The sequence below is a fragment of the Rhagoletis zephyria genome, unplaced genomic scaffold (assembly GCF_001687245.7).
Source record: "Rhagoletis zephyria isolate East Lansing unplaced genomic scaffold, Rhagoletis_zephyria_1.1 Rzeph_scaffold_00176, whole genome shotgun sequence".
Lineage (NCBI taxonomy): Eukaryota > Metazoa > Arthropoda > Insecta > Diptera > Tephritidae > Rhagoletis > Rhagoletis zephyria.
The window spans coordinates 1-27,828 of NW_016157260.1; the positions used below are offsets into that span (position 1 = coordinate 1).

The 27,828-nt window shown below is 35.9% G+C and overlaps 4 protein-coding genes across 9 annotated transcripts in view; 2 read left to right on the forward strand and 2 right to left on the reverse strand.

Moving 5' to 3' along the window:
* The first annotated feature begins 163 nt into the window (after positions 1 to 163).
* On the forward strand, positions 164 to 3,135 carry uri (unconventional prefoldin RPB5 interactor). Its single transcript, XM_017608207.1, has 5 exons — positions 164 to 446; positions 509 to 807; positions 930 to 2,388; positions 2,452 to 2,598; positions 2,714 to 3,135. Exons 1-5 carry the CDS (start codon positions 417 to 419, stop codon positions 2,846 to 2,848), a joined length of 2,070 nt encoding a protein of 689 aa, XP_017463696.1. The 5' UTR covers positions 164 to 416; the 3' UTR covers positions 2,849 to 3,135.
* On the reverse strand, positions 2,917 to 6,971 carry Fcp1 (RNA polymerase II subunit A C-terminal domain phosphatase Fcp1). 3 transcript variants are annotated; one of them, XM_017608194.1, is made up of 9 exons: positions 6,353 to 6,971; positions 6,053 to 6,146; positions 5,068 to 5,504; positions 4,821 to 5,002; positions 4,075 to 4,731; positions 3,604 to 4,008; positions 3,360 to 3,551; positions 3,140 to 3,311; positions 2,917 to 2,999 (listed from the first exon to the last, which is right to left on the reverse strand). In XM_017608194.1, exons 1-8 carry the CDS (start codon positions 6,673 to 6,675, stop codon positions 3,172 to 3,174), a joined length of 2,430 nt encoding a protein of 809 aa, XP_017463683.1. In that variant the 5' UTR covers positions 6,676 to 6,971; the 3' UTR covers positions 2,917 to 2,999; positions 3,140 to 3,171. The 3 variants fall into 3 exon arrangements, with proteins under 3 accessions (XP_017463683.1, XP_017463675.1, XP_017463690.1); XM_017608186.1 differs by having other exon boundaries at positions 2,937 to 3,311; positions 6,353 to 6,970; XM_017608201.1 differs by lacking the exons at positions 6,053 to 6,146; positions 6,353 to 6,971 and adding an exon at positions 5,797 to 5,974 and having other exon boundaries at positions 2,937 to 3,311.
* Positions 6,972 to 8,583: 1,612 nt separating this feature from the next.
* On the forward strand, positions 8,584 to 16,559 carry LOC108357145 (peptidylprolyl isomerase domain and WD repeat-containing protein 1). 2 transcript variants are annotated; one of them, XM_017608243.1, is made up of 11 exons: positions 8,584 to 9,146; positions 9,221 to 9,404; positions 9,469 to 9,701; positions 10,801 to 11,014; positions 12,321 to 12,513; positions 12,590 to 12,699; positions 12,765 to 12,883; positions 13,012 to 13,017; positions 13,088 to 13,208; positions 13,954 to 14,173; positions 15,016 to 16,559. In XM_017608243.1, exons 1-11 carry the CDS (start codon positions 8,789 to 8,791, stop codon positions 15,160 to 15,162), a joined length of 1,905 nt encoding a protein of 634 aa, XP_017463732.1. In that variant the 5' UTR covers positions 8,584 to 8,788; the 3' UTR covers positions 15,163 to 16,559. The 2 variants fall into 2 exon arrangements, with proteins under 2 accessions (XP_017463732.1, XP_017463737.1); XM_017608248.1 differs by lacking the exon at positions 13,012 to 13,017 and having other exon boundaries at positions 8,586 to 9,146; positions 15,016 to 15,162.
* A 414-nt stretch (positions 16,560 to 16,973) lies between these two features.
* Tmem63 (transmembrane protein 63) overlaps positions 16,974 to 27,828 on the reverse strand; it is a 13,628-nt gene continuing 2,773 nt past the window's right edge. For 2 of the 3 annotated variants that reach the window (XM_017608219.1, XM_017608226.1), the window contains exons 2-3: positions 19,342 to 20,356; positions 17,035 to 18,420 (exon numbers count right to left, since the gene is read on the reverse strand). In XM_017608219.1, the coding sequence (XP_017463708.1) occupies positions 17,035 to 18,420; positions 19,342 to 20,280 (2,325 nt within the window). In that variant the 5' untranslated portion in view covers positions 20,281 to 20,356. Of the gene's footprint in view, positions 18,421 to 19,341; positions 20,357 to 27,828 lie in introns of those variants that run through there. The other variant, XM_017608232.1, reaches the window with a different exon arrangement.

The window sequence follows — 27,828 nt, forward strand, 5'->3', positions numbered from 1 at the left end:
TAAAGGCAAATTAGATTTGTTTCTGTACAAAGCAGATGCACGTACATACTAAATAGAAATTCTTGGGAGTAGTAACTTCGTTTATTTTGGCGGAAAATACAAAGCTCGAACCATAATATTTGGCAACATTTTACAAATGAAAATGAACACTGTCGAATGCCCAGTTGCTTGCGAAAGAAAAAAGCAAAACGCGCTTGCGTTGCCGGTTACATCGTCTGAAAAATATTTGATGCATCGAAGCAAAACATCGATATTTTCGATGCTTTTCCGACATCTCTATTAACAGCTGATCAGCAATTGTTTGCCCCACGCTTTGTTTACATGTACATATTTACGACGCGTGATTTGGCTAACATTTTGCAACTTTTTCAATACTTATTAGTAGACTTCTTTCTAAAAACCAAGAAAATTAAATTATGGAAAAACGGGAAGTTGCATTACGCGAGGTAAAAAATATTGTATAATAAAATATGAGACAATTTACCTTTTTGAATGTGCATGCTTATAGGCTTTGACCCGGAATGAGGAAGAAACGGCGCGATGGAAAAGTTACAAGGAAGAAAACATTACAGCTATTGAAAATCTAGACAAATTTCGTAATTACCTCACTGTAGATGTAATGGTTCCAATAGGACAAAAAGCTTATATGCCGGGCCAACTTGTTCATACAAATGAAGTGCTCGTAGGACATTATCAAGGATATTTTTCCAAGTGCTCTGCGCAAAAGGCAAAAGAAATATGTGAGTACAGGGTTAATATGGCAACCGAACACTTGGAAAAGCTTAATACGGAATCTGATTTATGGCAGTAAGTATATATTAAAACTACTTTGTTTTTTTCCGTGGCCAAAAACTTGTACCAAAAGCAGAAGTTTCTGGGCTTAAATTTTAATTACAGATTTCAATTAGTTATTATTGCCTTATCCCCAGAAATAAATTACAGAAACCTTACGCAGAAGGTGTATTTCCAAGCACGGACGCCTGCGAAATTATAGAAGAATATAACGAAGAAAAAGAAAAAATATGGAGAGATAAACATAAACTTCTTGTGAAAGAAGCTAAGGCGCGGGAAAAAGAAGACCGAGGGAAGAAGGATGCGAACGGTGCTGGATCAGGTAAAAATTCAGACTTATTGGAAAATGAAATATTTAAAATGTTAGAAGAAGCTGAACTGATGGAAGAACTAGAAAACGAATTAGAGAGTTTGGAAATTAATGATATCAGTGACGAAACTATAAAAAAGCTAATGGCCGGAGATATGAAACTGGCGCCAGAAAAACAACGGGTAGCTTACGCTCCAAATATGGATCAATCGAAAATGAAATCCAGTCGAATTGTGAACAAAAGCACTCACGATGTTGGAATAGAGCTTCAGGGTATTGTAAAAAAAACTGATTTGGAACCAATTTTAATGCATACAAATAATAACCACCACCCGAATCCAGAGCTATCACAATCAAACAACACTTACAGAAATGAATCAGAGGTTGATATAGAGGAATTACCTCGGGAAGTACAAATTATTAATGAACAGGCAAAATTTTTGCAAGTGGCAGATCAAATCGGTTTTTATGAATTTCAAATAAAAATTATGCGCCAAAAGCTGTTAACATTGCCGCTTAAAACGCAGGATGATATCGATCAGAAAGTGCATATATTAAACGTTATAGAAGCATTAGAGGAATCGCTCGAAATTACTGAAGACTCCGCTGAAGCTCAGGAGGAAGAAATTATTCGAAGTGACAGAGAAGGTGTTTCCGAAGAAGTATCCGACGTGGAAGCGAAAACAAAGGAAAGTGATTACCATAAAAAAGAAAAACAGAAAAAACGGCGAATTTCTTTTGCTTTACAAAACGAAACACTAGAATTCCGTAGAAATGAAACAGTTTCCGAAATGTTACCTAAAACGCAGCCAAGAGAACGAGATGTAGTACTACTTGATGAACCTGTGCCAAACTTATGCACCAACGTAGCTGCTTCGTGGGTTAATGTTGACGATCGTAAACAAAATATTATCGATAGAGTAGAGCAGAATTTAAAGTTCATCGAAGAAACCCAAAGTACTCAGGATTTCCAGTTAGTTGATAAAATATTAGAGAACTCTCTAGGCGGATGTTACACTTTACGTATAAATTTCCAGCACTCATTAATGCCTGGAATGGAAGCGAGTAAGAATAATGACTGTTCCGAAAGTGAAGCGGTTCCCGGCTCGCCGTCTGACTTGTATCAAGCATATCGAAAAAATATAGGAAATCCCGTCGCGCACAAAAGCAAATCAAACGCAGATCAAATAATTTTCACAAATGCCTATAATGGAGAGGATAAAGTCAAAGTGCCTCTGTTAAAAGAAATTGATCGATCAAAGGCCTATGTGGATCAGCGGAAAGAGGTTGAGTTATAATTTATTAGTTAATTTATCATAAATACAGAATAGTTTAATTTATCGTTACAGTTCTGCAAACCTATGGCAGAAACGAAATCGATTTTGCGAAATAAATCTGCGGTTGAAAAGGAACATAATTTGGACCGTAAAAAAGAGCCAAAAAAGAAAAAGGCAGCAGCATTCGATGAGGGGGAATATATGAGTGCTTATTACAAGGTTTGCTTTGGATTTTGTATTTTTTGCTTTTTTCAATAAGCCAATTCTTTATTCATTGACGTATCCGATGAACAGATGCCTTTTATTTATTATTTTCACTAACGTACATTTTTAGGTGATGAATGAAGTTTTTGAAAAGCCTCTAACTGAACCAGAACCTCTCCCTGACTGTAAATATATCGATGCACATGCACCTAAAAAACGTGTTAGCCGTTTCAAAAAAAGTCGAGTAATAACTGAAACTGCTTAACAGTTTCTTTAAGTAATAAATAAGTTCAATTACAGGAAAATATATTATAAGTATTATAAAACAAATACATCTTCCACAAGATTTGTAATTGGGTTCGCCTTACTGTTTATTAATTTAAAATTGCTTTCAAGTTAGTTTTCAACAGTTTATGCCTGCAATTATATACTTATATAAATGTGTGCACACGTATTCATAATTTAAAAGCTTTATAAGCGTACTTACTATATGGGTGAAAACAGAATAAAGTTAAAATTTACTCAGAATTCAAGTGAAAAAGTTCAAATAAATTACCCTTAATATTTTCTAAATTCAAACAATACAAGCTAATCATCAAGTCCAAGAAATTCTCGTTCCAGCGCAGCACCCATCATATTCCATTCGCCATCATCCCCACTGTCTTCATTGCCAGGACTGCCATCATCCGAATCGCTGCCCATTTCCAAGTCTGATGGCAATTTCTCACCTATAACCAAACATTTATAGATTTCATTTAATACCGGATAATGATTACCTCGCCGAAATTTTGCGCTTGGTGACTCATCGTCGTCGTCATTGTCTTCGCCATCTGAACTCTTATCAGCGTCCTCATTTGTTCCGGGACCCATAATAATATCCGATGCACGCGTGAAAAATTCTCGTGTTCGATCCTGTTCCTTTTCCTCACGCCTTCGTTTACGCAATGTCTTGTCTACAGGGGGATTCTCTAAAAAATTCCGACATGGTAAAAGCCCAATTATACATATTTATATTTTTACCAATATTAATATGCTCATCTTCGCTGGATGAATCTGACTCGAAAAACTGATCAAACTCTTTGTTCATATCGGCTAAATCAGCATTTGAAAACGATAAAAGTGGATTGATTGTGTCTATGAATTTTTCAGGCGCTTTAGCTTGCTGTTGTTGCGCGCTACTCGACGGTGATATTTCTGACTTGTCGCTGTAGTTAACGACATGTTCAGGACTATGGCAATGTGCTGGTGGTTTTCGTTGTCTGCTTTTTGTTTTACGATCCAGGGGAAAGAGCCGCTCATCTACATGCTCCCAGCGCTCAGCACATGTCCACAACCAGTTTGCATTGACGACCTTAATATTCGGATTCTTTTTGGCAGCATTTACCTTGAACGTACCAGAATTTACAGCAACAAGATGTGTCGTTTCTAAATTCAAAGTAATACCTTTAGAAACTATGCATAAATTTTGTGTTAAGGAATTTTAAAGATTACCTGGTCCAATACTTTGTGACACATTTGCCCCCAAACTTTTTGCAATGAAGTAAGCGCGGGACTGCTCTAGTTGCATATTAGTAGGTACTAGACCCGAAAAAATTAAAGTCTTCCCGCGAAGTACTTCAGAACGAATTTTGGGAACAATAATCTTCAAGTCAGGTATCTCCTGCGTTTCGTCATAAATAGCATAAAATCGCATATGAATGTTTTTAAGAATTTCCTCCAAATACATAAGATAATCGTCTGGATCTTCGATTTCAATTTGCTGATGGGGGTCAGCAGGAAGTTTTATTTTGGGTGTTGTCTCGGCTTCAGTTTCCATTGATGTCAGTTTATTATCAAGTTTGTCTTCATAATTTTCGTCAGATATAGAAACAGTTGCCTTGTTGGCATCAGGGATGTCAATAACATTATCTTTCGCCAATACATCTAACTCTACATCAACTGGTTCAACGTTCGATGTCTCAATGACTTCTGTATTAGTTTTAATGTCGTTTTTAACGACATCAACAATGATATCATCCTTTTTACTTTCTGTATCAGTCTCCGAACGCTCAGATATGCCATCGGAGGACTCTGATTCGGCAACCTTTTCCTTACTCTCTACATCTATTGCATCCATCTTGCTCGTATCGGTTGTAAGGTTTTTTAAATCTAATAAAAATTATAATACATTATGAATAGATATGTATATATGTATATGTGTGCATGTATTTTTATGCAGGTGAATTATCGATGCATACCTTTGAAGTCAAGACCTTCTCCATCTAATTCATGCTTTGATAAACCAGGTGGCGCATTTATGTCGCCTGTATGTTGAAAAAAATGATAAGGCTTGACTTGAATCAAATTGGATGCCATGTTCCATACATCTTCGCGATCGTCGATTATGCAAACCATAGAATCTCCATTAGGAAAGAGAGCTCTAGAATTAAAAGGAACATACTTTAAATATATTCATAGATCATTATTTAACAATACAAAACTTACTTCAAATTATCAGTTTTACTTGTTGCATTAAAGCACTCATCGCGAGATAGAATACGATGTGAAAAATACTTTCCCTCAGGATCAAGTAATTGTGCTATCATGTGTGCGTAGTTTCGTGCTCCAAAAGTGCAGATATGTAGTTCATAAAATTTTGACATACGATCAAGGAAAACCGGTGTGCCTGGACGCAGACGTGTGTGATACCACGGTGAGTGTGGACCATAAAGTTGAAAGTGGTAAATGCCTTTAATATTATTCGGTACGTTATCATTTGTTGTGTGTATAACCGTTTGATCTAAGTCGACTAGGAGTACGAGCTTGCGATCTTCAAGCAAACGACGCGTGTCATCGTGGCCTAGCTTTTGTGCAAGTTTTTGTGTTACTTTAAGATCGGGGATGGAGTGCACCATTGGTACAGATGCCTCGGATGTATTTCCCTGCATCGAACAGAAATGAAAAGAGCATTACTAATAGGATACAAATATCTTTACTAAATTTTCGTAAGTGCTGAGCATATGAAAGCAATACATTTTCTGTACGAGTATGTAATATGCAACCAGCTAATAAATTTTAAGATACTGCGAATTACACATTCATAACTCCTTCGTTCCTTCAGTAATTGCATAATCAAAAAATGGAAAAATTATACCCTAAGATACATACATTTAAGAAAGCATAAACTCAAATTTTATATACGCATATACATACATTTTCTTTTATATAACATACATAAATTCAACCCTTAAGTTACTTTTCCTAACGCGAACTGCCGTGGCAATCCTGTTTACTTATCATTCAGCGCGGCACCACAAAACACCCGCGCATAAAACTTTGTTTTGTTTATCAGCCGCCTATTTCTTTTGATTTCTACTTTCTTCGTTACATTCTCGTACTTCAAAGTAATCCATCTTAAACGCAAAATCTTTTCCATACTTCGATCTCAAACCCCCCAATCGATTCATACAGAAATTACTCGTATACTCACATTTTCGTTTTGGCGCAAATCCGCACCGCAATCAGCACACATATCTTTTATCACTGTAGTGTGGGCACACTCGGCCAGCTCCAAAATCGTCGCTCTGCAGAAGAAATGCAAAATAAAGAAGCATTTTAAAGTAAAACCGTGTGTCTAAACCTTGCAGTTTTAATGATTAAATTTGAGACAGTAAAATGTACATATCGAGTGTCGACACGCACTCGGTTCATGGCATGAAATAAGGTTTGTATTTGGAAAAGGTTTATTACTAGAGTACGACTAAATACACATTGCATTGCTCATACTTACCCCTGCGGTACCAACTGTCCCTCCTTGTACAAACGCTTTTTTACCACGCCTACACGATTCGCTTTTAATTTGAGCAAAGTTTTATCAACTGAAACTACCGACGTAGCTAAAGTTTTTGTAGACGACGCTTCCGAGCTATTGTCGCTACTTGTGATTTCGTATAATAAAATCACTTGGGAAGAAGTTATGGGGAAACCTTCACGAACGCGCCATTTATTGATTCGAATAGGGTGCTCCGCTGGTGCGGTTATTGTAATGCTGCCGGCACTGCCGCCGCCACTTTCGCCACTTGATTCATTGTTACCGTCCGCCATTGCACTCATTTCCTTTCCTACTGAGATTATTTTCACTTTAATTTTTCACAACACACCGCCAATTTGCTTTTTCTCACAAATTTCTGTGATTCTTGGCGTTTTTTTCACTTTCGTTTTTCGCGTCTGCTACTATCCCTTTCCACTATTTTAATCTTTATTAGCGTCCTGCCCGCTTTCTCAAATTCGTTGTTTTGATTTCTTGCCCATTTTGTTTTCTCCTGCTGTGATGCATTTTTACGGTATGTTCAGTGGGTTATAAAATTTGTACACAGGAATGGGTGTATGATTGCGATAATTCTTGAGAAATCTACGATCAATCCGATTATATTATTATTCATCATGATTATTCATGAACCAGTTGGAACAGATCTGACCGGTTAAGAAGGAGCTATTTGCAATGGCATTTGAGAAAAGCGTGTGACGTACGTAATTTTGAAGTTTGCTATTTCTGTTTTGTTTTTCATATCTCTTTTTTAAGTGTACTTTGGCGGGGGTTTATTTCAGTGAATTTTAAGCGATTTTCAATAAACTTTTTATTCAAATGTAGTTGAAATGATGTGCGTGGTAATTGGTTGCAAGAACACGTACAAAAATTATTATTTTTATGATTAACAGAAACATGCGCTCAACATTTTCTTAATTGTTTTCTTTATCCTTCGTCTTCATATTCTTTATTTACTTTTGGTTCATTTCCAAGAAAATAAAATGGCGCCGAAATTACAAATATCAGCCANACATGCGCTCAACATTTTCTTAATTGTTTTCTTTATCCTTCGTCTTCATATTCTTTATTTACTTTTGGTTCATTTCCAAGAAAATAAAATGGCGCCGAAATTACAAATATCAGCCAAAAAATTACTTTTTTCTTTTGCTTCATCTTGTCAGATCTTGTGTAGTTGGATCATGATTATTATTGGGTAGTTAATATTATTACTTTCCCACGGCACCGTGAATTTTAATTCGTTTTGACAGTTCTCTGTCTGTGTGTTTGGTTTTTTTTTTCTTCGCTACAAAATTTATGCAAAATGTAAGTTATTGCTAAAAATATTTAAATTTCTGTATGAAATTGGTGATGTAACTTTAGTACTCAAACAAAGTGCCAGTTTTGATTTGTGAACTGGTTTCGATAAATAATTTAAATGATAATTAGGCATTGACAATCTACACTTTTTAAATTTTATTAACCCTCATTAGATACCCAAATCTTCATAAGAAATGTAACATAAAAATAATCACTAAAAAATCGCGTTCAGCAATCAACCCGTTTACATAGCAAAGGCTGTCAAATTTGGTGTGCTTGTTTCTCCACAAGTCAAAATGTAGGTCAGTTTCTTCTTTTTGCCACTGTGATCACCTCTTACTGATAAAGCAAGTAATTTAAACATATTTTACTTCAACTTCTTATTAAAAATGTGTAAAAAACCTCTTTTCCTTCCTATCGTCCGGTTTTGTTTACTTTCACATATGACATATCTTCTCCTCTTCGCAAAAATAATCGATAAAACCAGGTTGGTCACCGAAATTTGATCGGTTTAATCTGAGATTATTTCAAAATTATAGATTAGCTAGGGACGAATTTTGTATGGCTAATTTGTTTCTTAATCACAGATTAGGGAGTTAAGCTCGAAAACAAGGATAATCCTAATACCTTTTTCGCACGCCATCTTGTATTACTTTGTTCGTTCCCCAATTACGATCGCGAACAACACCATTCCCACGAGCACAATCTTAATTCGATTTGACACTTCTTTGGCTCTGTTTTGTTTTTGTTTTTTTTTTTTTTTTGCTGCAAAATTGATGCAAAATGTAGGCTCCTCCAAAAATTTTTGTATGGCGAATTACGTAATTCAAAGGGTAATTGGAGTACGAATTACGAATTGAGAGCGAACTTCGTAATTGGGGTGCATGGGACTGCCGTATAAATGCATCCTATGAACGAATGATTCATCTATGCACCCTAATTCTTTAGTGAAAAAATTAAGTTATGTCGACATGGGTATATTCCACACAGCTGTTTGGGTTTGCTTTTTTGTGTTTTGATTACGATATATATGAATTGTTCGAATATATACACATTTTGTCTAATTTAAACATATAAATAAAAAAAAACCTTTCTATAAACATGGAGGAAACAGGTGCGAAGAAACGAAGTAATTCAGAAGAAGTTGTAGATCAAGTCCAAAAGGATGCTATAGAAGCTGATGACGATGATGATGGCTGGATTGGTCCTATGCCAGGAGAACAGTCGGCCGCATCAAAGCCGAAAAAGCGGAAGGTATTACCTTACGAAAAAGTGTATTTAGAAAACCTCCCGAATGCTGAAAGCTATGAAAAAAGCTACATGCATCGCGATATAATAACACATGTGGTGAGCACCAAGACAGAATTCATTGCGACAGCAAGCTTCGATGGACATATAAAATTTTGGAAAAAAATGGAGGAAGGCATTGAATTTGTAAAGCATTTTCGAAGTCATTTAAGTTCGTATCAACATGACTGAGTTGGTTTTAAACTAAACTTTATTATACATACATAATGTTGTGGTTCTTTCTAGTGCCGATCAACTCTTTAACAACCAACACGAGTGGTACACTCCTCTGTTCAGCCTCTGCAGACAAATGTGCTAAAATATTTGACGTTGTCAACTTTGATATGATAAACATTATCAAACTGGGCTTTACACCATTATGTACAGAGTGGATACATTCTCCCGGTGATGCCGTGCATAGTATAGCAGTGTATGTAAAAACATTTCGTATTGTTGCTATCTTACTTCTATCATTCACATTCATACATTTTCAGCGCTGACAAAGATAGTAGCAAAATTTGTATTTATGATGGGCAAGGCAATGGCAACGTACTGCACATCCTAGATAAACTGCATTCCGCGCCAGTAGTAGCAATGTGTTACAATTTGTCTTTTGAAACAGTTATTTCAGTAGATAAAAATGGAATACTTGAGTACTGGCAAAACTCTAAGCACGACTTCAAATTCCCACAAAAAATCGTAACGTTCGAATCTAAGTTGGACACAGGTTAGCATATACATATCGTCGCTTAAAGTACAAAACCGCGTATCAACAAAATGCAAAACCGCGTATCAAGATAATGGAAGACCGCTTATGTGAGGTTGCATAAATTATTTTCTAGAGACTAAAAACACTCATATTTCAAAAAGGTTCTCTTTTTTATAAATCAATCGCATTTCTGACTAGTATATTTCAGGACGAATGGGTAAGGATTGAGCCAAAAGCTTGCGTGGGCAAGGCCAATATTTGGCAGCAAATGTCAATTACGCGGTTTTGTACCTTAAACAATGATATGTGAGACATACTATGTTTTTTATTAGGAAACAAACACTACTTATTGAACATATAGTCACGAGTGACCAGTTTTTATTAATTTACTTATATCTAACGAAAAGCATATGAGTCTAAATTTTAAACTTTTTACAAAAATTAGATAAATTGATCAAAGCTTTTGAATAGAAAACTTGTTCTTAAGTATCTTTAGAGAAATTCTAGGTTGCAGTTTTATAGCCCACGCATTTTCTTCCATACAAATTATGTTCGAGAATTTTTTTGTATTGAATAATATAATAAATAACACTATCCGCAAAAAATCAAATGCGAATTCCTAGATACTTGAAACTTGCACTTTATTTATTTATTTTTTACAGCCTGTTAGACTTATAACAAAGATTTATCAATCTTAGAATTAGATTAAGATTAAAAATTAAATATTAATATATGGTGTGATCTACGGAAATTCTTAACAATTATTTTATATTAATATAAAAGCATGTCATTGGCAGGAGGTTAGCTAGATGGTTGGAAATGCCGAGCTTCCAACCCGCGTAATACTTTTTTGGGTTGCTCCGTATCTGGATATCTCCTGGGTGGTAGAAAAGGCCGAGTTTCCGATCCGCCCAGTCGAGCTTTCGTGGCGGTTGGAAAGGCCCACTTTCCAATCTGCTCATTTATTAAGCAATAAACAGAATTTTTCTAAAGGTTTTTAATAAAAAGTTTGTTGTAAAATTTTGCCGAATATTTCCACAATTAAAACTGGTTAAAATAATTTAATACCTATTACTTCTCACGTGACTGTATATATCAATATGAATATTTCGCTTAGGTCTCTTCGAATTTGTGAAAAATAAAGCGCTTGTCACTGGTCTTGCCGCATCGCCGGATGGTCGCAGGTTCGCAACTATTTCAAATGACCGGAAAGTCAGAGTCTTCCAGTTTATCACAGGAAAGTTGATACGCGTTTTTGATGAAGCTCTGACAACATACACACAAATGCAGCAGACCCCACATGCTTTGCCAAACATGGAATTCGGGCGCAGGTAAGGCAATAAGATCGATGCTGTAGCAGCACGTTGTCTCCAAAAGTTTTGATAAGATTTATTATATTATTGTTGCAATATCTACTTAATTTGCAGGCGGGTTACCTGTGTAATTATCAACCTAATTTGGTAATTTTTTTTTTCTAAAAGTTGATCATCTTTTGATTTGAAACCCCACAAAAAAGGATAAGATTAATTTTTTGTTTAAAACTGCAATAGAATTCTGACAATCGCTACGCTTAATTTCCGTCGCCGAAATTCTATAAATAAAAAGTATACAACATGCAAATGTAAGAGATGCAATGTGTACTCGGCAAAATCTGGCAGTATGAGTATGTAACTAAATGTTGCGTGTTGTTAGGCGCGCCGGCTATTCTTTTGGAGATTTTTTGCGATCAAAATTAGCTATAGCGAATGTTGGAATCCGGCTGCTGAATAAAAAACTTAAAGAGGTAGCCAAACTAAAAAGCAAAAAATAATTATTAATCAATACACTGTCCATGAGCTATAGACAATACACAAAATAAATTTACTTAAATTTTGAATAAACCAATTAGAAAAAAAAAATATTTTATAGCCAAAGAGCATGGGATGCCTTTTTCTGTACTATTTTATTTAACACCAATTCTATAATGTCAACACTTCTGTTACATACTTTCTCTCACCCTGTCTACTGACATCCTTGGTACAGCTGTACCACTAGGTCTTTGAATTGTATTTTAAACTGGAATCATAGTCCATTTTTGCGTTTTTCCCACAAATGAAATTTTTAAATACTTCGTTATCCCGGCAAACCATTTTTTCAGAGTATTCTGAATTGTAGAGAAATTTTAAGGAATTCGTAAAGATCTCGTCCGATTTTTGCCGAATATTCTAAAATGAAATAAGCTGTGCACATTCGATTCTTTTACGAACTTTCGGAAGAAAATCGGTAAAGAAATGAAAATAATGCTGCTATGTGAAGTATTTCTTGCAGAAGTTTTTCAGAATTTTCTTTATTTTTTGTACAGAAATTTCTCTACGAGTTCGTGTCGTAAAGAAATCGTTACAGAAATGAGATACTCTTAAATATTTCGTTAAGATTTCGGGAACTTGGTTACAGGGATATTATTAAAAGTGCGATGTGTGCAATTTTTTAACTTAATCAAACATTTTAAAACGTTGATGAAAAAATATTTGAGAGCTTCCATTGCATAGATACTTACCTATGTACATACATATAGCCCTTAGATGACGAATGACGATTACATCTCTACAACTGTTAGTATTCTTATAAAACTTTAATAATGAAATCTAATCAAATTAGAATGGCTGTGGAACGTGATTTGGATAAGTCTGAATACAATACAAGCAACAATATACTATTCGATGCCAGCGGACATTTCATGATGTATCCAACCATGTTAGGTATTAAAGTTATTAACGTTGAGACCAATAGATGTGTGTCAATACTGGGCAAAACTGATAATATACGCCCACTGCATATAGCCTTATTCCAGGTAATTTAAAATCATAATTTTTACTTTTGATCGCACAATACATACTATGAATGTACATATTTACAACTACTTCTAGGGTAAAGCAAAAAAATCTAAGGCAGCTATTACACTAGAACAAGAAGCTAGCGACAATCCTACACTGCAATCCTTAGCTAATGATCCCACGGTGTTTTGTGCCGCTTACAAGTATATGTGCTGTGAAATATTTCGTATTCAAAAAAATGTTTTGATAATACCTTTCCATACTCTAGAAAACCACGTTTTTATCTATATAGTCGACGGTTACCATCTGATTTACAAGATGTGGATAGAGACGTATTCAATGAAAAACCTTCAAAGGAAGATATAATCGCTGTTCCAGAAGGCCAAGGTAAACTGTTGATATTTACAAATATGCTTGAGAGTTTAGATAGAACCTATGCACGTATATGTTGAAAACAAATCTTAAGTCACATGTTTTAAAAATTTCATGCTACAATACTGATGTGTTGTGAACAGATGAAGGTTAACTTGCATTATTTTTCTATAATTAATTGAGTACAAAAGTAATATTTTTTTTTTTGAATATAAATAGGAACACAACGTGTCTATGAAAATGCTGTTTTACATACGACAATGGGCGATATACACATGAAACTTTTCTTCAAGGAATGTCCAAAGACAGTAGAGAACTTCTGTGTTCATTCTAAAAATGGGTACATAAATACTAGAGCTGGAAGCTCTATCAGAATTTTTAGACTATCTAGATAATCCGAATATTCGAATATCTGAAAAGTATTCTAATATCCGGATATCCGAATGGTCTATTGATATTCGGATATCCGAAAGGAGTAAAGATATCCAGATATTCGATTCTAAAAATTAAATAAGAATTGTTTGTGTAATCCATTATTTATTTTGCAACTCGATGGACTCAGTAATTTTGATAACAATTTTACAAATGCGTTCAAATACTCAGGGCTCGAATCGTAACATCCGTTCACGGATCGAAAACGATACGAAAGAAAATAACGTGATGCAACAGGCAGTATAAGCTGAATGGGACAAAAAGTACGTTCACGTATGTCTTAATCCGAAAAATGTCTTTTTACGTGACGAGTAGTACGATGCCGTATGTGACGACTCGAGCCCAGGGCTATCGTTGAATCCATCGTACTCCGATTTTTCGTGAAATCTACGAAAATGCTATCACTGAATCCGAATAGCTACGAACGCAGCATATACGTTGAATGCATCTGTTCGTAGCAATTCGGATTCGGTGATCGCCTTTTCGAAGATTTTACGAAAGTCGGACTACGATGTATTCAGCGATAGTCCGTTCTATTTAGAATATCGAATATCCGGATTTTAACCGTATACACGATTATTCGAATATGCGGATAGCCTAAGCAATAATAAATACATATATATGTACAAACACTTAACAAATCTATTTTTCAGTTATTATAATGGTCACATTTTCCATCGAGTCATAAAAGGTTTTATGATACAAACTGGGGACCCTACTGGTACTGGCACTGGTGGTAAATCGATTTGGGGACATGACTTCAAAGACGAGTTTGTATCTAGTCTAAAACATGATCGTCCTTATACCGTAAGTATGGCCAACGCTGGATCCAACACGAATGGCAGTCAATTTTTCATAACTGTCCTACCGACGGTAAGTTCTTTAATAAAATATGCACATGCATATGTACATTAAGCCGTATCACGGCATATGAAAGAGAAAAAGTTTAGCGTGTATAAGTTTTATTTAAACACTTATGCCGAAAAAAAATTCTGGGTGTAAACATTATTTTAAGGCGCCCGCTAAAAACCTCTTAATCGCGCTTTTGCTATCATTTTCTTATTTGATTTCCGATTTGCAAATTCTTCCGCCGAAAAGGTCTCGCTCAGGACTATAATCAGCCATTAATCAATTTCGGTTTTAAAAACCGGTTTGATTTATACCTTTAATAATTAAAAATAAAAATCTGGGGATAGTATTTCCAAAATGAGTGAAGGTTTAAATCAAAACGAATTTTTAAACCAAGACCTTTTCGCCGATATAAACATCGGATATCAAATAAGAAAGTTATAACAAAAAAAAAAGAAATTTAGCGTTTTTAGCGAGTGCCAAAAAAAATTGTACACCTAAAATTTTTTCTCGAGTATTCAAATATAACTGACACACGTTAAAACTTTTTCGTGATACGCCTTAATGTACATATCCCTAGCTTAGAGTGAAATTTTGCTAAGTCCAGTTTTTTTTTTTTTAATTTTACAAGAGATAATAAAAACTTTTAAAATTCATTTATTGATAACCTTATCCTTTTTCTGAAGTCGGTTAAAAAATGAATGTTTGTTAAACATTTAGGAAAAAATGTATTTTTAATTGTTCTTAGTTCTTTCATCAAAACATATATTTTTTTTAAAGGGACTTAGCAACTCTTCATTATAAATTAGCGATATGTATTTGAATTCGATTGGATAATTTATTTGATAATTTTCTTCTGCTTTTAGCCATGGTTAGATAACAAGCATACAGTTTTTGGGCGTGTATTTCGCGGCATGGAAGTGGTACAAAACATTTGCAACGCAAAAGCAAATCCTAAAACTGACAAACCATATGATGACATTAAAATTATATCGATACGACTAAGTAATTAAGAAATACAAAAAAATGTGTATGTCCTACGAGGGCGGAGAAACCCTTTTTAACTCCTTAACAATCAAACAGGGAGCACACACAGAAATATCATCCAACAAACCTCCCAACGAGTAATAAGAGAATAAGTACTCCCATAAATCCTAAATTTTGTTTTTTTTTCGGTTTTAGCAATTTTAAAATATCTCCCAAAAGAACGCCAAAAGAGGTCAGTTGCATGAACAATCGATTTTGTTCAGCTAATCTATTTTAATCTTCAGTCATTAAGTACATTAAAACCCACATAAGAATAAATAAATATGTAGTTGGCGTAGTGCATACCGATAGATCTTGTTCAAATATTCGCTGTATGCCTGTTTCCATTTAAAACTTATTTTCCGTAAGATTTTTGTTTCATACTTATGATAACTTATTCCAAAGGCAGACAACTTCCTTTAAATTACAGTACTTTTGGCTCTAAAATCATTTAAAAAGAACACTCCTTGATTACTCTGAGTCATCGCTTTTTGCTCTTAAGCGATTAATACGGGAGTACAAAACCGAAAAGTCTCTCTTATTGCTCCGAAACCAAGCCAAAGGGATAACTCATTTAGGGAGATCGCCCTTAAAGCTTAGTGGTGTTATAAATATATACATATAATAAAATTTAAGGTTTCAGCTGCTAAAACAATATTTTTGTTAATCCACAATTTACTTACCATCTAAAATCCAATCGAAATAAAAACGGAATAATGATTAGTGCTACTCGTATAGAACATTATTTTAGTGTAATATTATGTATAAACTTAGATGCGCACTCTTTTTTTATAAGTACACATGCATAAATACTTACTATTTACAATATACTTATGCTATTCATAACAGTTTTGCGTCTTCAAAGGATAAATAAAACAATATGGTTTGTTAACATTACTGTGAGTATAATATCGTAATAGCTGCGTTAATACAAAATTTATAGTAGCGCATAATTGAGGGACACGATCCCAGAGAATATAATTTATAATGTCAAACGAAGTGATGTGTTTATTTATAAATTTGTTTAATATATCACATTTATTCTTATCAAACACAATATTGAAACGTACTTTTGGTCGCTAATTATATGCATCTTCAATATGCACATACATACATATGTACATAAAATTTAAACTGATATCTTAAAAAATCGGAGCAAATAAAAAATAAAATAAGAGAAAAACCACGATTGAGCCTTAAATTTTATGATATCCAGTAGGTATGTACTGATGTATGATACATATTATAAAATTGTAGGCCGACAAGGACTATGTATTACTTTAGAGTTGTCTTAACAAGCTTTTTGAATGCAACTAAATGAAATCTGGACTGTTTGAAAATACTCAGTAATATATGTATAATTAAAGCTTTTGCTGTAGCAAAATCACTACAAAAGCTTGCCTATTTTTGTGGACCCGTTTTCATTGAGGTTATCGAACGATCGGCGTAGCGATCTCGTTGAAGAAGTCTTTTGGCTTTTCAAAATCAAGAAGAAAAAATTACTAAAACTTTTTATTTTAATAATCATTCGGTATTAACAACATTACCTGTGAGTTAATTTCTGGAATCTATGTATGTATTTATAGATATTTTTTATCTATATACATACATACTTGCATTTGTGGAAGTCGTACTGTAAAAACTAATCTTTTCTCACTTACTTTCAAACTTATCTCATTTGCTGATGTGAAATTGTAAAATCAAAGCGAACTAAATGCAGTAAATTCCTTAATTGTGATCCTCAATCCGAATGTAAATATTATTAGTTTCGTATATTTTTTAACAAGGCTTTAAAAAATGTTTATTATCGATTTTTATTCGTATCTATCTATGACCCGATTTTTAACAAAATTTCTCCTTCAAGCATCTACGCTATTGACGCTACATTGTGAGCTAATATCAAAATCGGACACACTATCTGAACCATAGCCTGTAATACCGCCGCCATTAGTCGCGCCGTGATTGTGCGTCGCTGCTGAAGCAACAGCTGCGCGCGGTCGTAAGACTTCAGGCACGTACACTGGCGCTGGGCCAGCCATCTCTACAACACTGGGACGGGGTACTGACGCACAACGTTTTATAGGCGACATGAACGTAAACAATGTCAATGTTAGCACGAGCGTAATAAGAAGTATAATGGAACGTGCATTGCCTCTTTCCCGTAGAACTGAGATCATTGCCATTACCAAGAGCAGAATTATAATTGCAGATTTGGTCATTGTGACTGCAGTCGAATGAATTTTTCCTCCATTCCTTGATATCATATTTGAAGGACCATAAGCAAAATATAGGTTATGACGGTCCACAAAATGTTTAAAACAGATATATATCATTGCGAACGGCATTATTAGTGGACAAGAAACACTGTAAACCGTAGAAATAGTGAATACCAATACTGTCCAAGCATAGTGAATACCAAACGGAAATTCGATCAATATCGATTTGCGTATGTATGGCGTTTCAGCTTTCGATTTGGCCGTACACAACATCCAAATATAAACGATGAGCTCCGGAAATCGTAACAATTCCAGTGCCGTACCAATAAAAGCAGCCGTAATAACATAGTTAACATAGAATGAACTGCGGTCCGGCATAAAAACGCAATGCCAGCGTATGGTATCGTTGCTAATTGACCATTCGATTAACTTTTGTGCTGATGTTAGTCCCAATGAAGGCAAAATTAGAATCATCAATAATAAATAGCAAAAACACTTAATCATAATCGAATAATTTTGTAAAGAACGTGTATAATGTGCCAACCATTTATCGGAGAAGGCGACAATCACTGGCATCAGTGCTGCAAGTGTCCACAACAACAATGTAGGCAAAAACTCTGACACTAGTGGCGATATCGTGTATATATTGCCTTTAGCCAAGGCATAAGTATTTAGAAAGTTCAGCACGATTGCCGGTGTAGTGAGGAAGAAAAGGGCTAGAAATAGAATGAAGTTTACGGCTCCCCATTTGAGATACCAATTACTTTTGCTGACATTCAAATGCTCCCAAAACAGGTCATCTGGTGAAGGCGCGAATTCCAAATTCCACTTTCTATAAGTACCAGGTGTAAAGTGACTAACAATGTTTTGGGCCTCGTGTACAGTAGAAACAGTGATAAAGGCAATGCCAAGTGGTTCATTAAGTGCAGCAGCTCGCAAACGTGCGACGTCTCCAGCTAGTTTTTGCTCTTCGCGTTGATAGTAGGCGTATGCATTTTCTTTAGCGCAGGAGCATAAATTCGGTTGAACCTGGAAAACACAAAAAAAAACAAATTATAAACTGTAAAACGAAGAAGAAAAATGGCTAAAGTCGTATGCTGACTCTCCTATACTGTCGCACTCACTTTATAACAGAATCGACAATTAGTTTTTAATTCGATAAATTTTTATAAAATGTTGTCTGCCGAAATAGGGCGATTTTCCACTCATCCGTTGATATATTTTAGGATAAATTTGGGTATGCATTTTTGTAGTTTATTGAATTTCGGTAAATAAAGTGCAATTTTTAAGTAGGTAAGGCTTTGCAAATTTTCACCAAAATTTCAAACTTTTTAATCAGAATCTGTAGAAAAATTTTTGGTATGCAGTTTTGTAGCCCATGTGATGTGCAAGTTTCAAGAAGCTAAAAAATCCCGTTGATTTTTGGCAATTTTTGTTTTGCTGCAGCGTCCTCCACATAAAAGAAAATTGTCGAACGTACTTTGTATGGAAAAAACGTGAAACACCTTCAACCAGAAAAATTCTCAAAAATCAACGGGATTTTTTACCAACTTGAAACTTGCACTTTATTATACTAGAATTAAATGGGCTACAAAACTGGATATCAAGATTTTGAATAAAAACTTTGAAATTTTGGTGAAAATTTGTACTTTTATAAAAAAATAATTAACATTAAATAAACAAAAGACAAATAGCCGAAACTGGTCAAAATATCGCACTCCTATTATTTTGTGGACAAATGTATGCATGTACATCTTTATAAAAACTAATGTTATTCATTTGCGATTTTTTTCAAAACACTGGTTTTTAATGTAAATGTAATGTGAATTCTATTAGTTTCTTAGTGGATAATCGACCGATCTTTGTACAAAGCTGAAATTTATTTAATTATTTTTTGTTACGAAATAAAAAATATATATCGATCGAATATGTGCGAAATAAAGTATTTACCTGTAGTGTATCACGGTCACGATGATGTTCGCAAAACATTCGTGCATCTAATATCTTTTCATATTCGGCATTTCGTGTTGCTAATTTGGATATGTTGTATGCAATTTGTACATCCTCGATATTCACATCCGGAAACAATTCTTGTATATAGTGACGAATAACAGTTTTATTACGATCGCTTGCGGAGATGTTGGATATCATAATAGTACGCGTGGATGCTGTTTTGAAGGCGTTACGACCGGAAGAGCGGCGCATAACCAGCACAATCAGCGGCGCATATATAATCGTGACGATAACGTGTACCCATTGCCAGGGCGATTCGTAAGGCACGTTCTCTATTGTTGTATGTCCAAACGCATTGAGATCGGATCTACCTTCAGTAGGTCCACTGAATAAATTTACCGGTAATATGATAATCAACGAAACCAAGGTAACTATAGCCATTACTGCCATAAGATGCTGTTGAAATGAAAGATAATGAACGGCATCTGGTCCGGTATGCAACAGTATTTGCTCCTTGCGTAGTTTCCATGTTATTCTAATCCAAGCGAAAATTCCTTGGTCGGAATGAATGGGCGACAACGGGGGTTCAGAAGCATTCGATGTAAGACTACCACGACCTTCCTCGGCACCATTTTGCATACGACTGGTGGTTGCTTGCGGCTGGGGCGTATCAACCATACTTGCACGCGAATAGAACACTTCAGTCCAACGTTTTTTACTGCCATTGCTATTTACAAGCGCCAACCGGCCATAGTCACCGGCCTGATGTCGCAATACGGTAAATAATCCAATCAATAACAGCCATGATATAACGTTCAATACTAATGTTTCCGGAATACCATTGAAGTCCGTGGTAAAAATAGTTGTTTTATTTGGCAATTTATCACACTCATCAGTCCAACCACGTTCAGCAAACATGTCTTGAAATACATCCATATTATTCCTAACTAAATGGATGGAACCGTCGTACGTGTGTTCTCACTCCAATTCTGGATTCAACTTTGTCTTTTACCTGTCAAGAACAAAGTAGGTCAATTAGTCTAAGTAGATTCCTAAATTTGTATCACAGTTATTATAGCTCCATTAATTCGCTATTTCTTTTCAATAAAACTTACTCTAAAACAAATTTTATTTTCTCATAGTGATTATGCACATACATACATGCATACATATGCATTTGAAATGAAATATCGCAAATTTACTAAAATGCTGTCATAACTCAGAAAAAAAATTCTGAATAAAAAGTTGGAATTATTATAATTTTTGCACAGATTTTGAAATTTGTATTTATGTGGTTTTTGTTAGATAATTCCTTTTGAAAAATTGTCAAAAACCGGTCAAAATATCGTATTCCTATTATTTTGGAGGATGGTTCCGTATGCAGAAGTCCACGAAAGTGGGGAAAAGCTTCTGCCTGCCATTCAGCTGGTAGTGGCCAGAAGTTATTCTTTTGCGTACGGTTCAAATCACAGCTCACGACGTGCAGACATTTATATCTACGTAACCTCTGGTTTGGGTCCCGCCACGTTAAAACCCCGCTCAATGAAATAGAAAACAGACTCGGATAAGACCCCGTTATTTTGATGACGACCACGGCAAACGTGTAAATGACTATGATTTGACGTCATGCGGATCATTAGTATCCAAAAATTTATAATATTCTAATCTTATGCTAAGTGGTTATTGCAATCATCGATTTTAAGTGAATTAGCTCCAGTAGTTACTGATTTATCGCAATTTTCGTGTTTTTGTAAATTACCGTTATATGGAAGGTGGGCGTGGTTATTACCCGATTTCAAAGATTTTCAACAGATTTCTTAGCTAGACCCTACCCAAGCCTCGTATCGAGTTTGGTAGGGATTGGTTAAGTGCCTACTGAGATAAAGCATTTCATCATAAGTGGGCGGTGCCAAACCCATTTTCCAAAAATCTCATAATATTATTTTTTACCACAATTCTACTCCACAGACTAATTTTCAACAATTTGCATCTAATATTTACTGAAATATCGCAGTTTTTGCATTTTTCGAAAATACCGTTACATCAGAAATGGGCGTGGTTACAGACCGATTTCGTCAATTTTCAATACCAACCTGAGTTCTCTTTTCATTCTGATCATTTATGTATACATTTGTCCATATCTATCTCGATTCGTTTTGGCTGTTACAAACAACCGTTATGTAAACAAAGTTAATATACCCTTGTGCACAAGTGCGCTCGGGTATAAAAATAAATGATAAAAAACGATGAAGGTAAAAAGTGAGGGCATATCTTAGGCTCGCCCAAGCCCATCAAAGTTCAAGTGGTAAAAAAAAAAAATTCTAAGCTTATTTCGATTCTCTACAAAAATTGGGCATATACCAAATTATGTAGGACTAATACTTCCGAGATATTTGCAATTTTAGTAAAAAAATGTGTTAGTTAATTTATTTATTAATTTTTATTTTTTTACCACTTGAACTTTGATGGATTTGGGCGAGCCTAAGATGTTGACCAAAAATTTTCATCTTTCACACAGATTTTTTTAGAGCATAATGAACAATATTTTTGCTATTACCAATCCGAAAATCGAGTTAACTTTTTTTTTGTATGGATACGTTTTGGAGATATTTGCAATTTACCGTTATTCAGCTTAAAGCAAAATTGGTTCCTTTTAATCACGTATATCTTACGAACCAATTTAAAAATGTTAATATAAAATACGGCAAATGAAAGCTAAAAAATTCTTCATAAACCGTATATACATCACTTTCCGACAGGGCTTACAGTTTCTGACAAATTAATTAATCATTCCAGATTTTTTTATTTTTTAATGAAAAAATCCAAAAAATCAAACTTGTTATTGATAACACGGAAAGAAGAATTCTCTAGTTTGTTGTAATAAAGCAATAAATGCATGTGCTTTTATAATAATAATTGCTACAAATTTTTAAACTCCAAGAATTCCAGTATTCGTAAAAATTTTAAAATGGAACTATATTTTTCTTATCAGGTACTAGGATCGTCAGAAAAAACTATGGCACATTAAAAACAGCAGATACTCCCTCCCGAAACACTATAATTTATACATCTCTGCTCTGCAACTCTTTCGTATTCGGATTTTGCTACGAATCGTAGAAATAGTATGCTGCAATCCGAATCGTATTTTCGAACTTTCGAAATTCGTAACAATGACATGCCTAAAAACGAACGAGTAAGAAATTGACAGCTTTTTTGCGTAATTTTGTACGAAAACAATTCTGTGTCGGAAGCGAGATAAAAGATGTAAATCGATGTGTGTTTGCAGGAAATATTAGTGGTGTACTTTTATAAACAGACAAATTTGCCTTTCACATATACGTATATTTTTATCCACTTCTTTATATGAACGAAGAAAAAGAATGTTTGTTGCCCCTTATCGAGAAACTTGGGTCCGGTTTAGTTATTTGTACAATAATTTTCGGTTGTTGTGCCCAAATGCATAACCCGAATCTAAAAACTTTAACATACTTAAACTTTAATTTAAAATAAATGTTTCAAATTTCCGAGCACTAGTTTATTATTAAATTCAGTTTGCACTATGAATTTTTTGCGCGTGTTATATGCACAAGAAATATTGTATGCCTTTGACACGCGGAAGCACCTCTTCTCCGGCAACACAGAAAGGAGAATTCGACTTAGTAAGGGTTATAATCCCTAAGCGCGGCTGAAGACAGAACCAAGCGCAACAGGTGGTGGACCCAACAAAGTGCATGTTTTCAATGGCTTGGAAGTAGCTGTTGCATTAACTGGTTTGAGAACTACAGTCATGTTGTTGTTGTTGTTGTAGCAGCAGTGCTCAACCTCCCGAAGTTTCGTCATGACTCGTCGTCTTCGTCCTTTGACTCGACAAGCCTGAGGCGGGCGTCGTCGATAGGCGCGGTCCATAGTGCTTCTGGTGTCAGGGTCGTCGGGTTAGAGGCGCATGCGAAGAGGTGTTGGGTGTTATGTGGACCTTGCCCGCATGCAGGGCATGTGTCTTGCCACTCCTGGGTTCAACTGGGAGAGATAGCTGTTTAGTCTGTGGAACCACCCAGAAGAGAGTTGTGCTAGGTTGCACCTGGTATCTCTTGGCAGTTCAGCTTCGTCGATGTTGATGGGTGGCGGTCGACCGCCTATAACGATGTTGTCATTTCGGGTGCTGAGACTCGACCTGACTGCATCGGTGTGGGGGTGGTTAAGCGCCGCTCGGTATTTTTTTGCAGCGAATGGGTGGTCTACGCACTGCTCATCGTCGGGTTTCCAAGTGTGCAGGTGACGTCTGAGATGTCGGGGGAGTGGGTCATTTCGAAGCATGGCGTTGTTGGAGTGATTTCCACGGTGACATCCCACGAGGAACTGCTTCGATAGCAACGTGTTGTCCTCTTTCACCGCCAGCATCTGGCTTTCTTGGTGGCGGTTATGCTCGGATGACATGAGATGGCAGCCTGTAGCCGCGCATATAGCTGCATTCTGGCATGTTTGTAGGTTTCTCTGGTACCTGCCGACCACACTGGCGCTGCGTAGTTTGACCGGCCGATTGCTTTGTACGTGGTGAGTAGGGTTTCTTTGTCGGATCCCCAAGTGCTGCCGGCTAGTGACTTGAGGACTTTGTTCCTTGCTCGCATCTTTTCGCAGGTGGCTGAGGCGTGCGCTGAAAAGGAGAATTGGCTGCCGAACATAACTCCCAGGATTTTGGGGTGGTTGACCGTCGGTATTGTGTTGCCATCGATGTGGACGTCCAGCTCTAACCTAACTTCCTTTGCCCAGGCGGAGATGGTGAGGCTCCTGGCAGTGAAGAAATTTGCAATATCGGTGAGATAGTCGCTGATTTTTCCGCATAGGCTTTCGATAATTGAGCCATCATCGGCGTAGCTCACCAAGTTAACTCCTGCTGGCGGCGGAGGGAGATTCGCCATGTAGAGGTTGAACAGTGTCGGGGAGAATACGCCGCCTTGGGGGACCCCCTGTTTAGTCCTACTCTGCTTGGACTTGGCATTTCGGAATTCGACCGATGATTAGCGTTCACACAGATAGCTGGTTATCCATCGCTTCGTCCGATCCGGAAGCGACGAATTCAGGACGTCTTGGCAAAGGGTCGCGTGGTTTACCGTGTCGAAGGCCTTCGACAGGTCCACCGCGACTAGGACCGTCCTATCACAGGGTCGACGTTGGTTCAAACCCTCGCTTATCTGTGTGGTGATGGCGTTTAATGCAGTGGTCGTGCTGTGCATTTTGCGGAATCTGTGTTGGTGTTCGGCTAGTTGCAGATGCTTCGTCAGGCTGGGGAGTAGTGCTTCCATTGTCTTTGGCACTGGGGATAGGAGCGCGATTGGCCGATGAGAGTCCCCTGCGTCCGCCTTCATAGCTGGCACATCTCAGGGATGATCAGGGTGGTAATAACAATAAAAAAACTAACAAAACGTAAAATACGTAATTTCTGCCCTTACTCAATTAAAAACAAAATAATTCAGAAGTTCTCCAGCCAAGTAGTTTTACTTTAATGTAGCCTAACTAGGAACAAAGAACATCTATTTATTAACTATTATGTGATTTAAATGCGTTTGTAATAATGTAATGTAATGTACGTATTATAGATATGTAAGTATATGTACATACCCTGCAGTGAAAGGCCAAGCCAATTCTCGTTATACGAAATGGTGACGTGAAAATGAAAAATTCAAACTCAGACAAAATTTTATTTTCCCACTTTATCACTTTTAGAAATAACAATAAAAAACCTCGGATCTCTCGAATGCCACCCTAGTGCTCTCCTCTTTCGGTCTTTGCGACTGTTATAGTAGCGCAAGCATTTAAATTCCCTTCACGGGTGATGAATTGGCAGACTACTAATTTATCTACCGGTAGGTGCTGATGCATAGCTGGACGATAGCATAACATCGTATTGTCAATAATACCAGTTTCTGACATGGAAAAAGGATGAAAGACGAATTAGATGGGCTGAAAAGCTAATTGGTGGTATTCTAGTTCATAACAAGCAGATTTCCCTACAGAGCATGTACATAATGTATGCACATTAGAGCGGTCCTTAAATGCAGGAAGCAATTATAGGTGCGTTCGACAAGTCAAAAATTTGTAATAGTTTTTCCAAATTTTTACTGGATGGCGTTCGATAACGACAAAAAATTATCCAACACACAAAAATTGAGAAAGCAAGCGTTCATTTTGATGCAAGAGAGGCGTTCATTTTGTACTGGCAAAATTTTAGTCAGCAAAAATTATCCAACACGAAAACATATGATCACAAAACATATGGTTGCAATTTTTGTAAACAAACAAAATGTCATTTTCCGAGTTTTGGTATTTATATGCTTTTTGGCTGCCTGCTATGTGACTTTATGATAGCGCCAACTAGTTTTTACTTCTAGAAATGTTCCTGGCAAACATTGAACGTCCACTTTCCTTTTTTCTTCTATGGAGGCAACATGAATTTCAGTTTGTTTACAAATAAAACATAAACAAAGTCAGCTGGTGTGTCTTCTTCTTCCGGTTTTTGCAAGTAATGGCTAATTTCCCGTTCGTTTACTTTTTTGCTTTTTTATCTCTTTGGGAGAGAATTTTCGCTTACACTCTTGATTTTGATTGTTGGCTGGTGTTGGCTAATTTTGTTATCGAACGCAACTTATTTATATCAAATTTCCTACTAAGTCGATGCTACTATAGTCGAAGATATCACATATAAATTTTGGTCTCTATTGGATACGGATAAGGCATGTCGCACCGGGGGGGCAAAGTTCAGATTTTTCCATGGAGACTGAAAAATTAACATTAACTTTCTTTTTACCTAATCGATACTACCATAGTCGAAGATATCACCCCTTTGCGACACGCCTTAACCGATTCAAATCGGGACCAAAATTTATATGTGATATCCGTGGCCGTGGTATTACCGATTGAAGGGGTGAGACTGAAAAAGAACGTTCATATAACTTTTAAGGACCACCCTAATGTGCATACATAGATATGTATGTACGCATATAGTACATACAGATGTACGTACTAAGGTGTACGCCGACAGTCTTTGCGGCGGCGGCGTGGTCAACTTCAAATATAATCGGCGGCGGCGGCGACACCGGCGCGTCATGAAACGCCGGCGCTACTGCCCACAAGGTAGATTCCAAAAAGCCATTTTAAATTTTACTATTGTTACTTCCTACTAGAATTAAAATTTTGAGTGCCTGGCGCTGATGGATGGGCGAACAGAAGATGTGCTCTATTGATTCGTATGTACTATTTGAATTTAAAGAAATAAAAAAATTTAAAGAGTTAAGTTTTTGGAGTAATTGATGTCGCTATTAATAAATGTTTGTAATAATCTTATCAACCGTTATGTTAAATTACGGGGTTCTTACGATTTTTTGCAGAACAGGTCTTTTTGATCCACTGTTTAAAAAATGGCTTATAGATGGTTAAAATTTCCACTAAAATATTAAGCGCCACATTTTCCTAAGGATAACCGAAAGTAATGAAAAATACTACTAATTTCCACCAAGAAGGGGGAACCTTAACCCAGTGTAAAAAACATTGCAATGCGAAGGAGCAAAAAATCTGTTTAAAAAATATTCAATACTTTATTAAAGAAAAATAATGCAATAAGGGCACTTCTGTTAAAACTGCTTTCTGAGATATTATCGTATGTTTTTTAGTGTGTGAAAACTTTCTTGTTGTTGTAGTAATATGAAAAAAAGGAATATTGTGATATTGAAAACAAATTTTATATATTCTGGAGTAGTAGTTCCTTCAAGCGATGTATTTCAATGTGCATTCATCATGGAAATTTTGTACAAAATTCCTTAGGCGCCGAACGCCGCCGCCGCGGCTGCGGCAGCGTGACTCGGCGGCGTATACCTCTAGTATGTACACACGTATACAAGAGCTGATAAAGAAAGGGTGCTATTTCTGATAACGTCGAACTAATTATTCCTTGACGTCCCCATAAATTTGTGGATGTATGTAGTTTTGCAATGTTTTTCTATAGTAGATACTTGTATACGAAACCCGCTTTGAATGTAACGTATACGTACATATGTATATGCCTATGAATTCATGCATGTACGTAACTGCATTCATACATTTGTTTTATACATAAAGCAGGGATTACACGATTTGTACATTTTGTACGGTTCAGCTCAATAACAACTTTCTAAACACCACTCTGTAACTGTAAAAATGTACAAATTGTGTATTCTCTGCTTAACACTGTCCAAAAAAAAAAAATTTGCGGCAGAGTCAATAAGAGCTGATTCCCATAGATTTTTGTACGCAGAATCAGAATCTGACCTTGGAAATTTCTAGGCTCTAGTTTTTGAGATATTTTGACTTAAAGAAACGATTTATTAGAATATTTTGAACTGTTATTGTTTTTAAAACAGAAAACAAAAAAGTTTTTTAAAACTGACTTAAAAAAAGGACGAGGTTGTTAATTCGTCGGAATATATGTATATATATCTATATATATATATATAT

Excerpts from the sequence above, each read along its gene's own strand:
- LOC108357145 (XM_017608243.1), top strand. The coding sequence starts at position 8,789 with ATGGAGGAAACAGGTGCGAAGAAACGAAGTAATTCAGAAGAAGTTGTA. Across the intron at positions 9,405-9,468 it reads GCCGTGCATAGTATAGCAGT|CGCTGACAAAGATAGTAGCA; the intron begins GTATGTAAAAAC and ends ATACATTTTCAG. Across the intron at positions 11,015-12,320 it reads AACATGGAATTCGGGCGCAG|AATGGCTGTGGAACGTGATT; the intron begins GTAAGGCAATAA and ends TAATCAAATTAG.
- uri (XM_017608207.1), top strand. The coding sequence starts at position 417 with ATGGAAAAACGGGAAGTTGCATTACGCGAG. Across the intron at positions 808-929 it reads ACGGAATCTGATTTATGGCA|AAATAAATTACAGAAACCTT; the intron begins GTAAGTATATAT and ends CCTTATCCCCAG. Across the intron at positions 2,389-2,451 it reads ATGTGGATCAGCGGAAAGAG|TTCTGCAAACCTATGGCAGA; the intron begins GTTGAGTTATAA and ends TTATCGTTACAG.
- Fcp1 (XM_017608194.1), bottom strand. The coding sequence starts at position 6,675 with ATGAGTGCAATGGCGGACGGTAACAATGAATCAAGTGGCGAAAGTGGC. Across the intron at positions 4,732-4,820 it reads AGAAGGTCTTGACTTCAAAG|ATTTAAAAAACCTTACAACC; the intron begins GTATGCATCGAT and ends AATTTTTATTAG. Across the intron at positions 3,312-3,359 it reads AAGCGCAAAATTTCGGCGAG|GTGAGAAATTGCCATCAGAC; the intron begins GTAATCATTATC and ends GTTTGGTTATAG.